We start from the raw sequence: 22,892 nt of genomic DNA, 5'->3' as shown, positions 1-22,892 counted from the left end.
CAAAGTGCATAGCACAAATGACCACAATCTGCAGTCTAACAGAGCAAAGAAATACTTTAGTACACTAATTTTACATACAGGGTTGCAGACAGTATGGTACTGAGAAAATACAGGGAAGTGGGCTGTTTGATTGACTTTTCTTACAGATGAGAACATATTGATGCACGTGGTTCAGGAATTAAACTGTTTAAATGAAGTAAACATTGTTCTGAACAAGTAATTTCCCCTGGGATCATCCTTCTGCACTTCCCTGGAACTCAGGGATGGACCTGAGTTGGACCAAACCCAGGCTGGAGTACACAATGGAGAAAGTGAAACAGTGACCTCTTGCATTCCACTTCAATTATTCAACCACTCTTCACTGTAAGTGCAATCAGTCCTAGCATGTTAAGCACACGTGGCCAAGCACTCAACAAGAACTGTTGAGCTCACAGCCCTTTAACAAAACAATCCTCAAAGTGCATTAAAAGTCACAGCTTCCATTAAAACTGTCTAAAACTCCACTTACAGAGCTTATAGCTTTCTTCTTGTTCAACTCTGGTAATACTGTAGAAAAAGTTCATGACTCTATCTTTGTCAGTACTTAGAATATCCTACAGTAACAGAAACATCAGATGTTCAGCTTACCTTTTTTTGGGCCAACTGCTGTTCCCTATCGTACAGGTGTCCTGCATTATTAGACTTCTGTTCTTTTTTATTTTGTAGCATTCCTCCTAATTCTCTTCCCAGTATGTCACTTTACAGTATGTAAACATAATTTGAGCTTTTTTGTTAATCTCTTAGAAAAAGAAGAGCAGAGCTATTTATTTTCTCACTTCCTTCCCAAATTATCTTTAGAAACTTTTCAAAATTATATAGATCAAGTGCTACTTTTCCCCTTTGATACTTAATCTCTGTATTACTGTTTTGAGTATTGCAGATACAACATATTCACATTCCCTTAATCTTTTCCATTCTTTATTAGGGACACTCACCTACATTACCACAGACATCATATGTATCCACTCCAAGTAAAAGTCACTGCCATGGGGAGTCCTGCACGTTCATGGACACTCACAGCCACCGTCTACTCCCTACATTTGCTGCTCTCACAACAAGCAACAGCACACACTAATTCCTTGAATAAATTTCTGTCTTGATTCCCTCCTTCCTCTGTGGAAACTGCTGTGCAGCTGTGGTGAAGTGCAAGGACAGTCAAGCTTATCTAGATGTCTCATTCCCATTTTCTCTTCTCATCAGGGTAAGTGGCTAGCAAGACAAAATGAAAATATTCTCTGGGTTGAATCTAATTCAGACTATCAACTGCATCATGAATGAGCACATATCTTTTTTCTCATTTGTATTTAAAATACTAAGATGTATGTGCAGAGAAAATGTATCTTTTGCTCCTCATTCTTACTTTGGCAGCATCTGTTAAGGCCAAATTTTCACAGAAGGAACTTCTAAGTCAAAGGGTCAAAACCCCATATATAATTAAGCAACAAAGCCATTCACAATCTCTACACCTTAAATTGTTTCACAGAATATGCATATGGAGGCTTGTACGTATCTAAATTAGTAAGGCAGCTTGGCTGATACTGACTTCGTAGTGGTTCCTCTGGGCAGACGTAAGTGGAAATGTTAAAGATTGTTACTCTTTAATGTTAGACACTCTTTAATGACTTAAATTGCTCTTGGAAAGACATACTTCCTTCTAATTTCATGGTTCAAAGTTATTGGTAGTGTAACCAAACAGAACCAATGAGACCACACCAGGAGTTATCTTAGTACATTACAGATACAACACAATCTCAAAAAGAATTCCTTTTTTTAGCAACATTGCTCATTAAATGCAGTTTATTTAAATTTAAATCCAAAAAGGTAGAGGAGAACTCCCTAATAGCTTAATTTATGTATTACTATGATTGATAGGCTAATACCTCACGATAGTTATACATAGCATAAAAATCTTCAAAAGTTTTCTATTTTACACATTTAACTAATTACAACCCAAATAAATAAATAAATATATATATATATATATATATATATATATATCCATCCCTCTTCTTGTAAGCAATTACTGGGCAAATGAATTCATCATTTGGTTTATTGTAGTGGAAATTTATTGGACTCTCTAAATAATGAGCTGTATGGTATATTAAAGAAAACCAGACTTCATTAAGAACTATGGCAAATGGAAGCAGAACTTGCTGTTCAACTGGACAAAAATCCCACCTCCTAAAATATTCCTTCAATTCTTTAAATTTTAACACAATCAAGCACTAGGGCTACAAGGTCTACTGCAATGCATCTTTCTAACAAATCAATATTAACAAACATTTCCACAAGCTATAGACATATTCTGCATAAATCTTATGCCTCACAAAATTGAAATGAGAACTTCTATTAGGAGCTAAATTCCTCCCTTAGTTTTACTAAGACAGGAAGGAAAAAAAAAAAAAACAAACAAACAAAAAAAAACCAAACAAAAAAAACCCACAACGTGGTACAGGCAAACAGCATGGTTACATTTTTTGCCACTACTGATTTAAATGGCAGGCCACCTTCTCTTTTAAGGAGGTAGAAAAGAATCCACAAATCCTGATGTTCACTCTTCACTGCCCTCTCAGAAATACCTCCGTGACCTGCTAGTACATGATTAGCTGCATGGCCCTCCAAATGAAAGCTTTCCAGGGTCAAAATTAACCAATCTAGTACACACTGCTCAAGTTTTGCACTGCAGTTTTCAGTTTGAAAACTGTTGACTTGTAGATGAATTAAACTTAATAACCATGCACTGTAGGTTAGCAAGACTTTGTTCTTGGTAAAGCCTGCCAAGTGATTATTTATTTCAGAAAATGCATATTTGAAAATACTGCTCATTATATACAGGATTTTCCAAACTACAAAGCCACTAGCTAAAATTTCACTCTACTGATTTAGATTAAAACTCCAAACTAATGCATGCTTGCTTGATGGGGTTGTTGTGACAACAGTGTCATTACAAATTCAGTACTCATTCTGCACTAACTGGAAAATATGGTAGAGTATCAACAAGTTGCATTAACTGCAGAAATAGCCCTTTGCCTCTCTTCCCCAAGGCTGTCCCAAGCTGCAAACAGAGTCTGTAGGAAGTTTGTTCAGCTGCTCTCTGTAGATAACGAGATTTCTGATTTTCTAAACTTGCCAAGCTAATGCATTTCCACCAACAGAAAAATCAACTGTATTTTTTTCTTTAATTCAGTGGAAATGATTTTATGAAAGTTACTGGCAGCTATGTAAACTTATCAAGCAACTTACACAAAATTGTCACATGGACCTGCACAGAGCCTGGCAGCTCTTCTACCTTCAAATTGTCAGTAACTTTAAAAAGCTGCTTTTTTATCTTACAAACATCAGTCAAAAATATGAGTACAAACATAAAATAGGAGCCTCTCTCTTGACAGAAATAACAGGTTTCAAGAAAACCTTACAAAGTATATTGCCACAAAGGTTACAGGAAGATTTTCAGTAAGATGATTATTCCTATGTATAGGCTGTACTTGGCAAAAACCAGAAGGTTTATATATTGCATACATATGGATCCGCATATGTGAATGCCGCATGTCTTATTCCAAAACCAAGTTACACTTAGTATTATGTATCAGTTAAGGAAATCTTTTTAGAAACAGCAGATTTGGTAAAAACAATTATCTTTCTCCAAAAGAAGTTTTCTAAGGTGCATTAGAGACTGACAATATCCTGAAACAGCTTCAATTCTTATGTGTTAATGTCACAGTATTACAGAGTAATCCAAACTGAAATGAACTGCAAGAGGTCATCTTGTCCAACTGCCTACTCAAAAGAAGGTCAAAACTGAAATCAGACCGTGTAGGTTGGGGCTTTGTCTACTCAAGGCTTGAAAAGCTCCAATAGTCCACTTAATCCTTAGTATTTCATTTTGCTGTTTTATTCCAGCACCTCTAAAATTGCAAAAGCAGTTAAGTTTTAACAGCTTTAACAGTAACTTGTAAAGAACATACATGAGGAGTTGTGTAACATCAAAGAAAGCAAAATTTATTGAGGGAAAATATTCACATCAACACATAAATAAGAGATGTTTTAAAGGATATTGCTATTTTATTAGTCTTCATGAGACAATGGGTAAAACAGACTTTCTCAATAAAAGTATCTGTTATAAAGCTTCAACATACTGAAAAGTTTGCTTCTTCTGCAACCATATCAATGATGAAGTAAAAGTAAAAAAATTACGTAATAAGTTCAGTCAAAGCATCCATCTGCAGAACAAAGAAAAATCTGCTTCTAACTCACAGAGTTTATTTCATAAACTCAGAACAAAGTCTGCTCAAAAGGGCAAGGTTGAGAGAGACTTCAGTTACATTGACAAGTAATGTTTATCCAACAACCCCTACATGCACACAGCTTTAGAACAAAAATCAAGCAACTGTACTAAGATCAAAAACAAGAAGAAGCTTCAGGCTTTCTCATGCAAGGAGTATACAATAGTTTCTCAACAGATCTATGTTTTGGCACAAAAAAAATAGAAAAAAATAAACTAACAACCCCCCCCAAAAAAAAAACTTCTCAAAATATTTGCACCCTGCTATATTACACATGAAAGGAAACCTCCAAAGTCTCTGCTATATTACACATGAAAGGAAACCTCCAAAGTCTCTGCTATATTACACATGAAAGGAAACCTCCAAAGTTCACATTTCAACAACAACAAAACTATCACCTACCTTCAAATTCAAAAACATTTGATAAGATATAGTAACAAGTTAAATGCTTAGGGGTTTTAAAAATACACCTAGTTCGTAAAAAAGAAAGCACAAAGGAGTAAGACATTCTTTTTCTATATATTTCAAAACATGGAAATAGCTTAGTGATATACACCCACACTGTTCTATTTTCAATAGTCACATCATTAAAAAAGAAAAAATGTGGAAAGACGCCAAACAGAACAGGATTGTTTGAAATGGTATCCCTACACTGATGGAAACTTAATCAATAGGGTTTTTTCGCTTTTCTACTTTTAACCTTCTGCCAGCTCCAGTTCCTTTGTCAATTCACAGCAGAATCAGACAAGCACAAATAATGGTTAGATAGGCTGGAAGCATCCCATGAAACATAGGAACTGGGGAAGCAGGTCCTTCCTTCATACCTGGCAGCAGATATCTGCTGGATAGGCTAAGTGTACTTGCAAACCATACCCTTGGTTTTAATTTCCTGCAATGTTAAACTCTTTTTTCTAAAGCAAATTTTGTTTTCTCTTTCCATTAAAGACTTAAAGATTCTCCACTACTAGTCCTTCCCACATAATATATGTGGACACAGAGGTGTCCTTTGACAAAGTCATATAGCTTTTTAAAAATACTTAGCTAAAAATATTTATGTTGATTGATAAAATTTTTAATATAAACTTTAGAACATTTGCCATTTGTGACTGATTTTAGACCCTTTTTTCAGTTAAGGTTTTAAAGTAGCAATTCAAATGTGTAAGGCATCATTTTAGAGGTTATATACACAAGTACTGGTATTTGGTTCACAGTGGGAAATTCTATCCTGACTTTAAATTAAAACTGCCAACATCTGCCACTTTTTCAGAATAACCATCACACAATAATAGCATATTCCAAATACATAAATATTCACATAATGAAAATTCAAGTTGCAAAAGGAGACACTCTACCAACTTGAAACCCTATAAAGGTCCTGTATAAGACATTCCAGATGAGAGCATTTTGTTTTCTTCACCCCTTTCACTATATCTGCAATGTTGTCAGTAGCACAGCTGCTACATTTTTCATCTTTCGTTACTAATGTATTGTCATTTCATAAACATAATTTCACATGCTACCAAAAAACCTCACATCTCTATTGCCCCTCTATGAACAAACTAGCAGACCCAGCCATTATGCATTTTGTAAACTGAATTGCATTATTACATTTACGGCATGGCATGCTAAAGCACTAAAACTTGAGGTACAAATAGCCTGATTTGACAATATTTCAGTAAGGGGAGTAAAGAAGGGATACTTTTTAGGACCAATAGAGAGTCACACAGTAAATCAATGAACAGTAAGTTATTAAAGAGAGACTAAGGATAAAAAGCAGTTTGTCTGACGTGCAAGCAAAATACATAACTATAACCCAGAATGCAAAATCCCATATCAAGAAACAAGCAAGTAGACTATAGATGTGTTGAATTACACTGATGATAAAAAGAACTGAATCATACTAAAAAAATATAACCATGTATTACAGCAATGTTACACGGAAAAGATGCTATCCTCAACTCACAGAGTTTTAAATAGCATTTCTGAGACCCATACTACAATTAATTTCTCTTTATACAGTGGAAAACCAGAAAAGACAGAGAGTACTACCTACCCACTTGACAGGCACCAAAACCTTTCTTCTTACTTGTGTTTTAAATTACATGAGAAATGTATAGGCCCATCCATTTTCTTAGGTATCTGCAAACCAGCCAACTCAATGATACAAGGAAATGAGAAATGAGTTGAAATAGTAATTCATCAAGGATAACAATTTAAGAGATTGTAACCCCTGCCTCACAGTCAAAGCAGGATCTCCCTGACAAAATGCCCAAGTGGTGAAAAAAAAGTAATTTACACCCTCCGTTTTTAACTTACTTCACACAAATCAGTAGCACCTTTCCTAGAACAAACTCAGCTGAAAAAGAACTAATCATCTGGAGTCCTCTCAGGCACTGTGCAAGGTGCTATCCCACAATGCATTGAATTACAGCCAAATGTCTGATTTGTGGTGGGTTTGCCTTTGAAAGTGATAAGACTTGAATTGAATCCACACGCACTGTAATTTAAAATACAGCTGTATTATACACAATGTGTCTCTACAATGCTCCCCCAAAATAAAAGGCAGCTACACACACTACACCCCATTTTCAAGCTCTTCCAGTAGGATAGCTCAAAGATGGCAAAGGCAGTAGTATCCCAGAGCATGTTCTCCAACTCCTATACTACAATCTAAGAATTAATGATGAATGTGTTTGGGAACTCTATCTATACATCACAATGATAAAAGGTGTAGAAACATTATGCTGTCTTGACCCAGGTAAGTCAGAAACAGAATTTTTTATCAGCAACATGTGGCATGCACTTGGCTTCACAACAGTGCGTTATAGACAGAAACAACATTTTCTTCAGCAAAAATAGTTCTGCTTGTCCTGCAATGAACTGAGAATAGATGGGGACTGCAGCAAAAGAGAGGGGAGTGCCAAAACAAAGTACCTCAAAGAGATGTCTAAATAAATACAATACATGTTTCTTCAGCTATTGCACAACAACAGCATTTTATCAAGAAAGTGAAAATAAATTCAATTCCCTTTTCTGCACAAATGCATTCTAAGTTGCATCTCCCACTTCCCATGAGAATACTGTGGTGTTACACACTCTGGAGTGGGAGATCTAACCTCTTTTCTCAGCTCCATCTATTCTGTACTTTGTACAGTACCTGGACACCTCCAGCATGAGAACTCGAGAAGCTGCCAGCCTATGTGTCCTACAGATACACAATCATCACACCACAACCCCCCACAAAAAAAAATTAAAAAATAATGTAACACAATGTCAGTCTTTCATTCCTACTCTTTTCACCATACCATGTTTGTATATAAAGTACAAAGGGACTGAAAAAAGGAATTGAGGGAAATTCAGATAAAAAATTATTTCAAGTTCATTGGCAGGTTGCTTATTTAAGAAGTAAAAAAAGCTTCAATGCACTTTGTATTGGAAACTTGGAAGAAAACAGATTGCAGCTTGAACTTTCTTCCCCGTCCTCAAATCCTTCGCCTCAGTAGTCATTGCAGACTGAAACTTTTTGATCGTGTACTCTCACTATCTAACACAGGCTTTATATCCCCTGCCTGCCTTTTTACCAGAGAACATCAGTGATAATGGCTCTGTAACATTACCCACAAGCTGCTTCTAAGGTAAACTGTCATACATAAGGATGATTTTGCTATATATTTTGAGAGAGCTGAAAGTAATATATTACCTTGATAAGAGAGATTTTTTTTCTGTATCATAACCAGTATTTTGTGGGGCTAACGAAGAATACAATAAGGCAAGAAAATAAACAAATACTGATAAGGTCATGAGTCTGTTTTGCTGTCTCACTGAAAATAATTAAACCACTTTTCATTATACTTCCTCCTTCAGGGTTTCACATAATTTAAATAAGATTTTTTCCCTTTTCAATTATTCAACAGAAAACAAGCATTTGTAACAGTCACTTAATTGCATTTCTTGGCAGCCCGCTTAAACAAGTCAGTATAGATATTTTCAAATCCTTTTGTTTTTATGCTCTATGTTTTCCAGACTATACCTAATGAAATGTAAAGACAAAGCAAAAATATTGACATTTAATATTTTGTGTATTGCACTTTTTGATTTGTCAGAAGTATTAATAAGATTAAACTGTACTGTTAAACATTCAACCTAATTCCATCATTACAGTGACACACAACAGAGTAAGCTAAGAACTATTTCTACAAAACTATTAAAGAAGATGAGGTGACACGTATGTTTGTATGCTCACAGTCTTTTCATATTGACACAGTGACCTATGATGAAACTGTAATGAGCCTTCGGTGAGATTTCAGTGTTGCCTCTCAGAAACTATTTACTTCCTTATTGTTCACCTAGGTATCAGAATTCTTCCAGTATAGGTTCAAATTTCTAAACGTTTTTTTCAACTTGAGGCAAAAAAGGAAAAAGCTAAGGCTTCTTTTTTTTTTTCTACCTTTAGACTAAGGAAGGAAGAGCCTTGACTCAAAGGTTCTTTCATGAAAAGAAAAAAATATTCCTACAAAGAGTAATCCTCTTCACTAGTTTGCTCTATTGGTGACCTTTAGAGAGATCTACCAAAGCTGAAGAGAAGCTTAATTAGCAGAAAGGGCAGCTGAGAGAACAGGTAGCATGAAGAAAAAAGCTTCTAGTCTTTATTGTACGGGATGAGAATTTTTGAAATAGGGTTGAAATACTAAGACTGGTTCATAAATGCTGGATACTGGAACTCAGAACTCTGAGTTAGCTAAAGATAGAATTAGCTAAGAGAGAGACATCCTATTCCAAAACCAATGTTTTGCCTAACAGAAATGCTGCTCCAGTTAAAGGTAAAAACATCTCACCAAGTACACAAGAGGAGACTTGTTCTTGAAGTTTCTACGTGAAATTGTTACTGCTTCAACAGTCACAAAGTGTAGTTCTGGAAACTGTCTAAATAACTTCAATAGCAAAAAATATTCCTGTCTCCTTGATTTATAATATCTCTTACGGGTAATTCAAACAGATTAGTCATGTGACTGTGACCTGGTATGAGCCATCACCCTCTACAATATGTAAATTGTAGATAAAGAGTATAAACAAAGGTTCCTCTCTGAAGTTGCAGAATACCAATATGAAACATCAGAAGAAGAAAGTCTAGATCCTGAAAAGTTCTTATGTTCAAACCTATTTACAGCTGAAGAAAAGAGCATCACTCATATCTAGACATAACATCTGTAAAATGACTAACATTAAACAAGGATCAAACAATTCTACACAAACATAACCAAACATAGCAAGTGTGGAAAACTCCACTTCCATGTATTGCATTTCCATGTTTATTCTGTCACTATCAGCCTCTTGAGATGCTCAGTGTTGCAATGTTGTTTCATACTTGAACCATCATTATGAAACTGTTTCATAACTATACCAGAGTGGTATAATTTTCAAATATCTGTCTCTGCATTCACTTTAAAAACACTCTTAGTTATTTTTATATCAAATTTGAATGCAACTTACTGCAGACATTTTAGAAACCATCACTCAAACCTCTGACATCCCTTCCTTATTCACCTCCAACCTTTTTGGGAAGAGGGTGGATGGAGAAATCCTGTGAAAGATATTTTTCTAAATAGCCTTAAAGAATATGCTTCCCTAAATCCAACACGCAGCTTGAGATAAGGTAGTGAAGAAATCATTGTCCAAGGTCCTCAATGCTGCACTGCCACACTTAAAACCCCAAGATGTTAAAATCTAATTTTATTTTGCCATTGCTCTGAAGTATAATTCTGAAAAATAAGAGTTACCACACAATGATGCTCCCAAAGTTAACTCTGCTGTGAAGAAGCTTTAAAAGTCATTTAGAACTTCCTGAGAGTGCAAACATATTTAAATTACCAACAAGGACTGGGCTCTACCTGCTGGGATGCACTACAATGCCATGATTTTACGTGCCCATCATATCCTTACATGCTACAATTTGCACTGGTGAGCCAAATTAGGTGCACACAAAGCAGTAACTGCAGGAGAACTTTGCATCCAGTTTGCAGTGGTGAACTACAATGTTCAGCTGTCTGGACAGCTGGTGAACAGCTTCAATTGTGACTCCATCAGGAGTGAAACCACACTGAGTCCACTAATACCACATGCAAGTGTAACCCGCAAGGCAAATTTGCATCAAAACCTCATCCTTGACAGCAATTTGAACTAAGAACCATACCAACAACACTGAAGGAACTACTTTTTTTTTCAATAGCACAATTATATTTTTAAATTTTGTCTGTACAAAAACTCTGAGACAATAATCCTTTAACACCCTTGCTAACAATGTGGTTGAAGTAGAAGAAAAAGATATACTGAGTATGGGATCCTGTGCACTTCTGTGGCTTCCATGGGCATGCCACCTTTTGTTACAAATTAACAGGAATATAATACACCAGTGAAATCAGCAAAGCAGCATAATGTGGGTAATGCAGTCTGAAACATGACACTGAAGAAAAAAAAAAAAGGAAAACAAAACAAAAACAAAAAACAAACCAACAACTAAAACAAATATAAAAAACAACCAAGCCACCAAAACCTAGTTGCCTAGTTTGTCAAGCAATCACAAAAAACTCAAGGCCTCACAACAGGTCAGTGAAAGAGCCTAGGAAGAACTGTAGCCCACTGTTCCTACGAGACAATGCCCCTGGTTATTTCAGGGTTAAGGAGAGAGACTGTACAGTTTCTAATGTAGAATTATCCTCTGGGGAAAGAGAAACAGGAATAGAAACTGGACCTTAAGGCAAGGTTCTTACACACTCCAGCAGATTTATGGTTTTACAGCACTGTATTACAGTGTCTACCTGCAGAAGAGCTAAAGTCTTATTTTCAAAAAGTAAAACAAACAGAGAAAAACCCAACCCTCCCCCCAGGCCCCCTACATACATACAATACAGAGGAACTGCATACGTGAAAGAACAGTGGGAAATAAATGACCCCTCCTCTTTGCCTTACCATAGAATACTGAATCACACAGGCTCAATCCTGCGATTGTGAAAACCTGTAAAAATATTCCTCCATATTTTAAAATCTGTAAATCACCACTGAATCATCATCAGCATTTGTTTGGTTTTTATTTTTTTTTAATACAGTGAAACCTTCTGACTGCTACAAAAAGACTGTGCAGCACTATTAGACTGGCTGGAAACTCAAAACAGGGCTCCTGAAACTACCCAGTTACTTTTGTGAGGAAAAACAGCAGCAGCACTGCATGACATATTTTTTTTTAACAAATTCATCACTTCTATAAATTTACTGATTTTTCAGCAGATATACTTACTGTCTCTCACTTGATGTACCCAAACAAACTCCTGTACTGTGCTATCTGGGATCACTCATTTCAGTAGCACAGCAAGATTTTTAGCTCAGAATTACAAAGTGTACCCTTCCCACAAATAACTTTTCTTCACAGCTGGGTTTCAAAGACCCAGGGGCAAGTCCTACTAACTCACATGTACATGTGACTTTGACACGCTGTGCTGTACGTTCAGAAAACATCACCCTGAGATGAGAACATTCCAACCGCATGATGTGCACACATCCTGACTCCTCACCAAGTAATTCCAGCCCAGCACAGAAGCTGCCAGTGCCAAGGGGTGGGCTGCCTGCACCACCTACTGGTACCTTACAGCACTGGCTCATCGCCCCGGAGGGGTGGATGCATGCATTCTTAACCTGAGGAGTTTTAGTTCTTCCTGAAATTCCAAAATCTTCCGTTAAACATGACGGGAAGTTTTCCAATATTCAAATAATTACCATTCTATATTTCCTCTGAATAAAATCCACACCACTTTACCAGACAACAATATCTAAATAAGATTATGACAGAAAGCTGTGCTTCATACAATTAACCAAATACGCAGCCAGTAAAGTTACTTCTTAAAGCTAGAAAATATTTGAGACAACCTGTTACCAAAAACCTACCAAATTACTACCCCAGAGTCTTGAGAGTAAAAAAGAAGGAAAAAAAGTAGGTGAGGACAGAAATGCACAGCCGTCTAAAATATAAAAAAAACCCTCAAGCTCTTTCCAAGGAAGTTACAGAAAAAGACTCAGACATGAAGTTGCTCTGCAGCAATGATATCCACTGTGTAAAGGGACACTTTCAATACAGATCTCTCAAGTTATATCAGCAGGAAAGTTGGCAAAATATGCTCAATGAGTAACAATAAATATCACTAAACCATTCCACACTAAACAATTTGGGCCTATTAAGAAACTCTGGAGTCCACAGCACTGTAAAAAACAGGTTCCTCTATTGTCAAGAAACCAAAAAGAATAAATTAACTTGGTATCTATAAAAAGCATTTATGCTTCTCCATTGCACTAACAGCCTTGACAAAATAAAAGAAAAATAAATAGGGCTGTAACAAGTAGTCTACTGAATAGGCTCAGTAACCTTCACCATACATATTTTTCTGTCCTGATTCCTATGTACTTCCTATACAAGCTATCTAATCTTCCAGTCATTAATTTTATTCTCGAGGCCCCAGTTATACCTCTTCTTTCTTAATAATGTTTTTCTTCTTGTCCTGCCAAAAAATGGATCTCTTTGCAGCAGCCTTTCTACTTTATGGAACATTGCTAACCAGGCCTATCCAAAGTGTCTTCTTCCCCAGATTAAAAAAAAAAAAGAAATTGAAATAATTACATAAATAAAATAAAAAGGGAAAGAAGCAGGTTCCTCAGCCTTTCCTTCTTGGTCATTTCCTCTTTACATCCTTCTTCATTCGTTCCCTCTGAACTTTCCCCAGCTAGTCCCAATCTTGCAAAAAAGAGAACTAGTTCTTCAATGTAATGGCATCACTAATTGATACCTTCTCATCCATCAAGCTGACAGTCCTCTTCTATAAAATTACACCTTAATCAGTCACACACTGCTACAGATTTTTCCTATGTAGATGTGCTTGTATTATATTTGACCTTGAATCACACCCAAATGCAGGCTGTTTCTTCCGTTTGTTGAGGCTGTGTTCTGCACTCCACCCTCCTGCCAGTTTAGCACTGGCAATTTTTAACAGTGTATATTTTAATCCTTCCCTGGAATTATTAATAGAAAACTGAACATGAGCAGATATAGAATGAAGCCTTGCAGAATCCCATTTAACAAACACCAGTTTGACACTGAACCATCACAGTAGAGAAACTCATGAGAAGGGAAGCTCTTCACACCTCATTAGTAATTAAGTACAGCTTACAAATTGATGTACATTAATTGAAATAAGCTTTTTCTAGTTGCTTTTGAGAACATTAACACAAAATGTCAAAATATTTATTGTCTCCAAGATCCAGAAATCTATTCTATCTGCACAAGTTCTGTTACAGCATTCTAAAGGAAATCGAATATATCTATATTTGTTACTTTTGTTACTGTGTCTCTCAACTACTTTTTGCAGTTGCTTAGATTGCAAAAGGTTAGCTCATAATAATTAGGAAAATTTATCTGATGCTGACATTATTAGACATTCTCTTAGATCACTTCTATATGTGCACAGACCACAAGAATGAAGATATAATAAATGTTAAATAAATGTGATGCCATCTTGAAACTAACCATACATGAGAAAGACTACACTAAAATCCATCTGATAAACTCCATTTAATAACAATAAAATGGTTACTGCAACACTGCCCAAAACCAGGAAACGAACATTTAAAACAGACCCGCCAATTCCAACTGCACTGAAGGGGTAGCATGCATCACATGCACACTCGGTCTATCATTGAATAGAAAGTTTTAAAAAAATACTTCATAAATTGCAAATGTAAAGAACCTAAAGGACCAAAGAAAATCTCCTTAACCCACACCCAATCCCCAAAAAATCTGGTCAAGGACCACCAAAATAAAAGCCAGCATCATACCCACAATTTCAGAAAGCTGTTTCTATTTTAATGTACTATATCTCTTACAGAAAGCAATTTTAAAATTCTGACAGTACATAAAATATGAATCCTGAGTTAGACTAAGAGTGGGAGATAATATTGGACCTTTTACTTTAGCATTATGATGCCACATTTTACTAAAAATTAGTAATTTAAAATGTGTTTTATTTATTTAACATAGCATAGATGAGCTAAAGCAGACTGAAACAATGGAAAATTATTCAAGATGACAGATCTACAAAGAAATCTGCCATTTGGTAAACCAGCTGGTAATTAGACATTCATTTTTGAAGGGAGGACACAAAATCTTCAGTAATCAAGCCAGTTAAATCAACATGCACACTAGTTAGAAAAAGACATAACAAGTGGAAGAACCTTTTCTCTCTTCACAAGGAATAAGAACACTTTTTCTCATGGTTTCTAAATCAATTTCATGTTGGAGAGAGGCAGCACCCTGTTTCAAAAGTGGAACTGGGAATTTACTCAGAGAGCCCTTTCTCAAGAGCTGACAGAAATCATACAGCTTTCTTCTCTGAGATTCTGATTCACAGCTGGATCTACCATGCAGTGCATAAATACAAACACAGCACCTAATCTCCCTCTCACTTAGCAGGCTGCTGAGGAGGACAGAACTTACTTAGCAATTTCTGGGTCTTCCCAGGCTTTCCAAACAACACAGCTGATCATCCATGACTAAAACCAAAGAAACACAGGATCCCTGCAGCAGCGTAAAGCACAGTGTCCAGTCTTCACGTCCCCCACAAAACTGCAAACTGAATGTGCCACCACAATACTTTTTTCTCCCTCTTGTACAAGTCAAGAAATAATGTCCTCCTGTAGCTTCAAAGGCAAGCTTAGGAGCCATTAAATTAAAACAACCAAAACACAACATTTTAAGACTAACACTGCTTTTACGTGAATGCAATTGACTAAGAAATATCGCTGCCAAAATATGATGTGATTTAATGCAAATTTTTACTTCACTGCAAAAAAGAAAAGAAATATTCTTCTGAGAAGACCCCAGCATCTCAGCACACAGTAAGGAAAGGGAATGTGGTAAGACCATCACACTCCCTGCCTTATTACCTGACTTCCTAGTTTTGCAATTCACACATCATCACTTCAGAAGATTTGTCCCCTGTCGCTGAAACACAGTAGGGTCTTGTCTCACACAAAACACTTACTCTGGGCCAAGCACCCTATCATTGAGATGGTGCACTTCTGTCATACAAGTCACTCTGCTGAACACAGAGAACACTAAGGAGCTGAGATTAAAAGGGGGCAACTCTCTGTCAGATAAACATTGGCTACACGGATGGAAGGAGGAGGCCCTCCCTGCTCCAGAAGTGGTGAATTATGAGATTGGCTCAGCGGCAGCACTAAAATTCAGCAGCTGCAGGCTGTTGCAGCTGGTGAAGCTGTGGGTGGATTGCTGGAAGCCAGTCCCATCCAAGCTGCTAAACACGGAATTTGTGGCAGGTGTGCTTAAAACCCTCCAGGAAGAGCATTACATTTGAACAGTCTTCAGCAGAGTTCTCTGAAAGTCTTAGCTATTGCTTCACTTATAAAGTCCCAAACCATAATAGCCTTGGCCAAAAATAAAGTCACTTGCTAGGCTAAGATGAAGAGCATATCCAAGTCAGTAACAAAGTGAGCAGTGGTAAAATATATTGTAATGTGTCCCAAAAGAAAGTTTTTTAATTGCAGGGTTGAATGACTTGGTAAAAAATCAGTCCAGAATAGGAATTTCCCCCAGCTAATACATAGAGGTGCTGAATTTCCCCTACATGCTTCTGCAGTTTATGAGGGAACACTGTTGTTTGACATCCAGGATCCAAACCTGTCCACAAACAGTGTGAATTCAGCAATATATACTGCTTACATGTGAAACCACTAACCAGCATTCTAGGTAACTGTACCAATGAGCTGTAACTTTCATCTCCCAAAACATGAGTGCTATGTATTGAAATACAATAATGAAATTAACATTTTGTATTTTTTAAATCCATCACCAAGCAGGGGAGTTCTAACACAGATAAAACACTGGCTGGGTTCAATTAAAGCCACAGCATCATAAAAGTCAAAGTGAATCTAATCAACATGATGCTGGAATTGGGGTAGCAGCTGGTCCATCTGCACTAGGACTCCCAGTGCTGCCAACACCAATTAGCATTAGGTCATCATTGTAATCTCTTTGCCAGTCCAGGGACAACTATGATTTCTATGTTGCAACAATGCTAACAGAAGCAAAACAATCTGAATGAAGCAGTCAAAGCATTTTTAATGGGAACTCTTTTTAAAGGCACAGTGTTGATCTCATACTATGGTGAGTTCGAAAATACATTTTCATACCTCCACAGGAAATTGCCTATATAGTCGTGGTACACAATGGTATGTCTGTGCTACTTTTAAATTGCTAAAACACTTTTTAATGGGACGAGGCATAAAGATCAACCTCTATTAATGACAAATACAGTGAATCACAGATATCCATTACGTAAGGTGTGCTCTGTTACCACATCTTCACTGTGAGTAGAACAGGCTGGACAAAACATATGCTCATTTCAACTTCTGATCATAGAATCGTTAAGGTTGGAAAAAAAAAAAATCGTCCAAATCCAACCATTGAAACAACTGTGCCAAAAACGCTCAACAATTCTTCATCTCTGCTTGCAAATTGAGGATGTATTTTTTCAGATTAATCTTTCAGACAAAACTTTTATATTTTCAGCGCAAGATTATACACGTATTTCGGCAAGAAAACCCTGTGCTTGCTGCACCAGAATGCGCAGCCTGAGCTGTCCCAGCGCAGGAAGAGAGCACTGGGAGCCTGCAGCCGCCGAGCTGTCCCGGGCGGTACCGCCGGCATTCCCAGCCCACCCCACAGCTGGGGGCACAGCAGCCAGCCGGGCTGCGCCGCGGGAAGGAGAGGAGCAGGGGCGGGGAGAGGAGGAGCTAGGGAAGGCAAGGGAGGAGCTCGATAGGGGAAGGGGAGGGGAGCGTTGTGCCCGCAGCCCGAGGGCCGCCCCGGGGCCCCGCACGCTCGGCACCGCCTGCCCCGGCTGCCGCGGAGGGCGGGCTCTGCTGCCGCTTACCCGCCGCTGCTGCAGGGCGCTGGGCCGAGGCGCTGCCCCGCGACCTCGCGGCTCTCGCCTGCCGCGGCCCCCGCCTCCGCGGGGCCCGTAAGCGCCGCCTCTTCCCCGGCCCCCGCCTCCTCCGCGCCCGTGGCCGTCCCCGCCGCCTCCTTCCGTCGCCGCTTCGGGCGCGCCGCCCGGCCGCCGCCGGCCGTGCCGGGCCCCTTCCCTGCGGGGCCGGCTGCCGCCCCGCTCCGCCTGCATGGCCGGGCTCGCCTGCCGCGGGGCGCCGGGGCCGCGCCCGTCCCGCCCACTGCCGGAAAGGGCCGCTCGCCCGGGCCCGGGGAAATGGCGGCGGCGCGGCCTCGGCAGCGCCCCCTGCGGGCGGGCAGGGCCGGGCCGGGCGCGAACCTCCTACCGGTACCAAGGAGGGCGAGGTTCGCATCCACGCTGATGAATAAACACAGACAAACATGTGTCTAGTGTTCAGAAAATAGAGCTCTTAGCTACAGCCGGATAAATTATGGAATTGCTTAGGTTAGAAAAGACCTTGGATATAACTCAGTCCAACTGTTAATGCTGCACTGCCACTTCCACCACTAAACCGTGTTCATATGCCCCACTTCTACACATCTTTTAAATACCTCAAGGAAAGGTGATTCTGTCGCTTCCCTGGGCAGCCTGTTCCAATGCCTAACCAGCCTCTTGGAGAAGAAATTTACCTAACAGCCAGTGTAAACTTCCTCCAGTGTTTCATCTCGTCACTTACCACCAGGGAAGGGAACAATCCTCACCTCACTCGGGCTTCCTTTGAGGCTATTGTAGGGAGCCATGAGGTCTCCCCTGAGCTGCCTTTTCTCCACATAGCCAAACGCATCTCCCTCAGCTGCTCCTCACAGGACTTGTGCTCCAGACCCTTCCCCAGCTCCATGGCCCTTCTCTGGACACGCTCCAGCTCCTCGGTGTCCCTGCAGGGAGGGGCGCAGGGCTGGACACAGCGCTCCAGGTGTGGCCTCACCGGGGCGAGTACAGGGCAGGCAATCATCGCTGCCGCGCCATTGCTGACCCAGGCCAGGGTGCCATTGGCCTTTTTGCCACCTGGGCACATGCTCGTTCATGTTCAGCTGCTGTCAACCAGCAGTTCCAGCACCTTTTCCGCTAGGCAGCTTTCCAGCTACTCTTGCCCCATCCTGTAGAGCTGCGTGCAATTGTTGTGACCCAGGTGCAGGACCTTTGCTTTCTGTAGCAAATGAGGGGAAAAGCAACTGATCCCAGGCTGACAGGGTGTTACACAGACGCCTGTGCTGCATGAACCCCATGAGTTGACTCTGCAGCCTCTTGAGGAGCATCCTCCTCTCGGGACACAGAGCAGACACAGGACCAGCTTTGTGCCATGGTGCTAGGCTGGTTTGTCCTGCTCTTCTTGCACTGAGCAGCCATTCATGCAGTTTTCGGGGAAGTTCACCAGTTTCCTGACACCAGCTAGCCCGATCTCTCTTGAACCCAAGAGGGCAATTTGACAACACATTAAAACATCAGTCTGGTTTTGAAGGGTTTTTAAACCCAGGAGTCATTCCAGCAAAATGTGACCAAAACTCCCATTTTGTGAAATCACTGGCTGTACTGTAGCTGCACAACTGTGTTGTGGGCCGCTGAGTTCCGGGGCACAATGGGCAGCTAATCCATAAATTAGTTTAGCACACAAGCAAATAAATAAAGTAACAAGGAGCAGCATTGGCAAGTACATTGCAAAGACATCCAAGCAATACTCATGCAGCCACCACAGGTCTGACAGACCCAGAATGAAATAGAACTAATAAAACCTGGTGAACCCAAGCTGTGCCTGCATCTGTAGTGCAATTAATCTGTGACATGAACAATCTGCCTGCAGATAACTGTAAGCTGATTTATGTACAAATTTAACAACTCACATTAATTAATACTTATAGATAGATTGAAAAAAATATCATTACTACTTGGCAGCACATAATGAATACCATTACAACTCACAAGCATGCATTAATATTCATGTATTAATAATTATGAGACATAGGAAAGTCATGATACTGTACATATGCATTTTGATTTTATAATTCAGTTTTGATGTCCCTATTATTATCATCTCTTATGACAGACAATTAACATAAATTATGTTACCATAGCACACAGAAGTCCCACTCATAGGCTCTTTTATCCTGAGTGGTACACAAATAGATACAAATAGATGACAGAAAGGTAATGCCACAAAGTGTTAGCACAGACCTAGGAAACAAAAGAGGATAGAGATGATGAGAATCATCAACATGCCAAGAAGAGATCTCTGCATACTAGGAAGTCAGCTGTTGTCTGCTCTGTAGACATGACAGTAAAATAGCCCATTAGGGAGGGAAGGCTTTGCATAGTGATAAAAACCAGTGCTTTTTATTAAGAAATTATTAAGAAATTCATTAAGAAATTATGCATTTTCATAACATATTATCAGTATTTCTCCAACCCATGTCGGTTTAGACCAAGGACATCTGTGTCACAACAACAACAACAACAACAACAATTTCTGCTTCTCCTGTTGCTCTGAAGTCTGCAATCCACATGGCGTAGTTTGAGCAGTCTTTCTTCCTAATTACTAATGTTAGCAAATGTAAGTTACCTGAGAGGAGGGGACATTTGTTATCTATGGCAAAGACAAAGCATTACAGGCCACAGCATCTATACAATTTCCAGTCTTCCCTCTTCTGAGGGGAGTGCCATCTTCTGGCAAAAAAAGGCAGAAAGTTGCAACAATCTGTAATTGTTCTATGTGGCCGCTCAAACCCAGGTGTTAGGCAAGTGTAGTTTGTAAAGATTTATTCATGTGCCTGATATGTATTCATAGCTGTGCCTCATCTCTAGCCTTAGCTGATATCTTGCAAAAGCCCAAGGCCAGCTGCTCTGCTGGTAAGACCTCTTGAAGAAAGCTAGAAATGAGAGCCTCCCTCTGCTTTTCCTTGGGAACTGCTTTTAAGCTGAGGTTGTATCGTTGGCCCTTGCCTGTGCTACATTGCAGCCAGGCAGCAGCTACATCTACACCTGGCCTTCTACCTCCTCAATCCTGGCTCAGATCCTGACTCAGACCTGCTGGCTGGGCTTCCTGGATTGGTCTGGGACCTGCCTCATCACTACAGACTTGCTGTGCTTATGCCTTAAATTTTAGTTCTCACATTTTTCAGATTCTGTACTGTATTAGTATGTAACTCTTCTATTCATATAAAGTGTTAGCAAGTTCTCTTCACAGTTTAGTTAGACAAAATAATCCTTTTCCTGCCTGAGAACCGAGGACACCATTGCAGCTTGGGGCCCAAAAAGTGTAAACAATGGCAAATTGAGGAGAGCAATCAGAGCAGATGAGACTGCATAACCCAAAACTGTAATTGGACAATTAAGCCCTATATGTAAATGGACCAAAACTTATAAAAATGTGAGAACTCAGGACCAGGCATCCATCTTGGGTCCATCCTGGGTCCATCTTGGGTCCATCTTGGGTGTAGCCATGGCCAGGCTCTTGTGCTGCCCAAGATGTATCCCTTAAAGGCCTTTTAATAAATACCTACTTTGTTCCTTTAACACTGTCTAGCCTCTGTTCTAGGTGACCTCTCATGGCATCAGAGCAAGCACTGGGCTATCACTGTCTCTGGCCTTCTCGTGAACCAAACATGCTTCTCCATATCCTGCTACTTCTTGGTCAAGCCTCAGCTCCCACCTGCCTTGGCATTGTCCTCACCTTCTGTCCCAGAGTGAACAGCCCTCATTGTCTCCTGACATTGCCACACTAAACCTACTACCACATTGCCATGCTTGAAAATTGAGTCACATGGAACTTTTAATGCACAGAAGAACATTGCTGACTGTCCACAGAAAAAGAAGCATAAGCCACATGAGGTAGTAGAAACACCGATTCCTCTCTCACAGTTCAGTTACCTACCACAGCCATGCTCCACACAACTTTGTTTCACATTAAATGAATTCCTACCCTTCAAGTTTTTGTAAAGATTTGTGAAGCCAGTGCACCAGCCATCAAGACAGCTCTGACCTGTGGGAAGTCTTTGCAGAATGCAGAACCAGGATGAAATGTCTTTCTTTGCATATGACTAATTAGAACTGCTGTGGCACTTCAGCTATTTCTGTCTACCAGACTGGCTCTGGAGCTGGAGAGAGAGAGCCAAGTGTACAGATGGTCAACATGAATGTATGATTGTTGCTAGTCTACGAGGTCTATGCATGAACTAGAATCCTGTTGAATTAGGCTCAGCATATAAGCAGAATACAGATGCACAAACATTTAAATATAAAATGGGATATGGCAGACACACACAGATGGAGAAGAACCATTTTGAGAAGTATGATAAGCAAAAGGCTCAGTACATCAGGAAGCTTACCATTATCCAGTTTCATCATAACAAGAGTTCACCATTTAAGCAGAGTTTGAAGTAGAAACATGATACACTTCTGTGAATATTTAGGACACTTGGGAAAAAAAGTGAAGGAAACAGTAATAGCAAATAAGAATCACAGAATTATAGTTTGGAAACATCAAGGTTGGAAGAGACCAGTAAAATCATGTCCAGAACCCCTAAACCCACTAAACCAGTGCCAGATCCAGACCTCCAAGGTTGGTGACGTCCCTGGACAAAGAGGACAATGAAAGAAAATTACATACTTTTCTGAAAGTTCAAGTAGTGGCTATAAAAAAATTCTATTCAGCTGGTGAGAGACAGGACACAACTACTTGGTATAAAAGACAGATGTGGGAAAGAGATAGGCTGTAAAAGCTTGCCGTTAATAAAAGACACTTGCCAAGACCAAAGAAAAAAGTTTTCTGAGAGTTAGGATGAAAGACAAAAACACAGAGAGGTGGTGTGGATGGATAGGGAGGACCATATAATAGAGATCTGATGTAGAGAGAATCTTAAAGACTTAGAAATGGATTTTAATAGGTGATTCATGTGATAATTTTAGCTGAACCTATGTCTGCTTTGAAAAAAGAAATCACACCAGTTTTACACAGACTAAAAGCCCAGTAGAAAAGTCTGTTAATAATTTATCTTGCATTTCTGACTTTCAAAACTGAATACTATTTGACTGTTTCAAAATTACACAGTTTAGTGAGACTAAGCATTGAATAAGTGATTAGCATAATCTGGTGTGATGGAATTACTCAAAACCCAGCAGGTATCTTTGAAAGAAACTTTGCCTAATACAGGTTCACAGGCACAAGGAACAGCAGTGAGGAATGTAGAAAGCAATGGATGTTAGTGGCATGTATGCCTTAATAAAATAGTCCTGTTTTCACCTTTTGCTGCTTATGCAAATATTAAATTGGTATTTGAAATTAGTTATTAAATTTGTGGGTTTTGCCACTGTGGTTATCTTCTGCTTCTTCATCTTCAGTTTTATCTTCTGTATCTTCAGTCCTACCGTTCACTCATCCAAACTACCCAGATTGTACTTCTGTGCTTAACCTTATCAGTCTCCTCTGTCCTAAGATCTCTTGGTGGAGTTTTTTCCACAAACATCTTCTTGGCCTTACCTGCTTCATTTGCTCAAAGATTGCCCTCCATTGCCTCAA

General features: G+C 39.4%; 1 protein-coding gene across 1 annotated transcript in view; it reads right to left on the bottom strand.

Annotated features, from left to right (window-relative positions):
* AVEN (apoptosis and caspase activation inhibitor) overlaps window positions 1-17,586 on the bottom strand; it is an 84,012-nt gene extending 66,426 nt beyond the window's left edge. Inside the window, exon 1 of the mRNA XM_062494682.1 lies at window positions 17,312-17,586. Within this exon, the coding sequence (XP_062350666.1) occupies window positions 17,312-17,554 (243 nt within the window). The 5' untranslated portion in view covers window positions 17,555-17,586. The remainder of the gene's footprint in view (window positions 1-17,311) is intronic.
* Between the last annotated feature and the right edge of the window lie 5,306 nt (window positions 17,587-22,892).

This window comes from Cinclus cinclus, chromosome 6 (assembly GCF_963662255.1).
Source record: "Cinclus cinclus chromosome 6, bCinCin1.1, whole genome shotgun sequence".
NCBI classification, from domain to species: Eukaryota; Metazoa; Chordata; class Aves; order Passeriformes; family Cinclidae; genus Cinclus; species Cinclus cinclus.
This window is presented reverse-complemented; position numbering and strand designations above follow the sequence as displayed.